Source organism: Myotis davidii, unplaced genomic scaffold (genome assembly GCF_000327345.1).
Source record: "Myotis davidii unplaced genomic scaffold, ASM32734v1 scaffold1427, whole genome shotgun sequence".
Taxonomy (NCBI): Eukaryota; Metazoa; Chordata; class Mammalia; order Chiroptera; family Vespertilionidae; genus Myotis; species Myotis davidii.
Window position 1 is genome coordinate 158,335 of NW_006298040.1, and position 554 is coordinate 158,888.

The 554-nt window shown below is 46.0% G+C and overlaps 1 protein-coding gene across 1 annotated transcript in view; it reads right to left on the bottom strand.

Annotated features, from left to right (window-relative positions):
- Window positions 1-554, bottom strand: part of LOC102762121 (nesprin-1-like) — a 254,153-nt gene that overhangs the window by 156,401 nt on the left and 97,198 nt on the right. The window contains exon 7 of the mRNA XM_015570483.1: window positions 105-283. Coding sequence (XP_015425969.1) covers window positions 105-283 — 179 coding nt within the window. The remainder of the gene's footprint in view (window positions 1-104; window positions 284-554) is intronic.

Sequence of the window (554 nt, forward strand, 5' to 3'; positions counted from 1 at the left end):
CAAACGCCTCTTCAGATTTTGCAGTCATGGGAAGATGCACGCGGTATGCATTGGTAACTCAGTTCTTCAAGGGTTTCAAATGCAACCCAACGCCCGGGACTTACTTGGCGGCTGTGTACTGAACCCACTTTAGCAAGGCCTTCTTGGCATTTCCTTGGATCTTGGTGGCTGCCTTCCGCTTGCTGGGGGGGCTGGCGGCCTCCGAGCTGACCGTGCTGTCCACAGAGGACGTGCTGCTGGACAGGGACTGCAGCTGCGGCAGGTTGCTGGTCAGCTCCTCGATCTATGTGGGCGGCAAAGGTGGGCGAAGATTTAGGAATTACCTTTGTTCTTCTTTCCTTGGATGGTTCACTTTTCTAATTAAAAATACTTTATCTTAACTCCCTTAACACTGTTGACAAAAGGTAAGTTTATAAAGGGCAGGGTGGATGGATGTCCTACTCCGTGTACTTCTTGCTGTATTTAGAACTACACCTCTGTGTCTTTTATATATATATATATATATATTATTGATTTTTTACAAAGAGAGATAGAGAGTTAGAAACATCGATGAT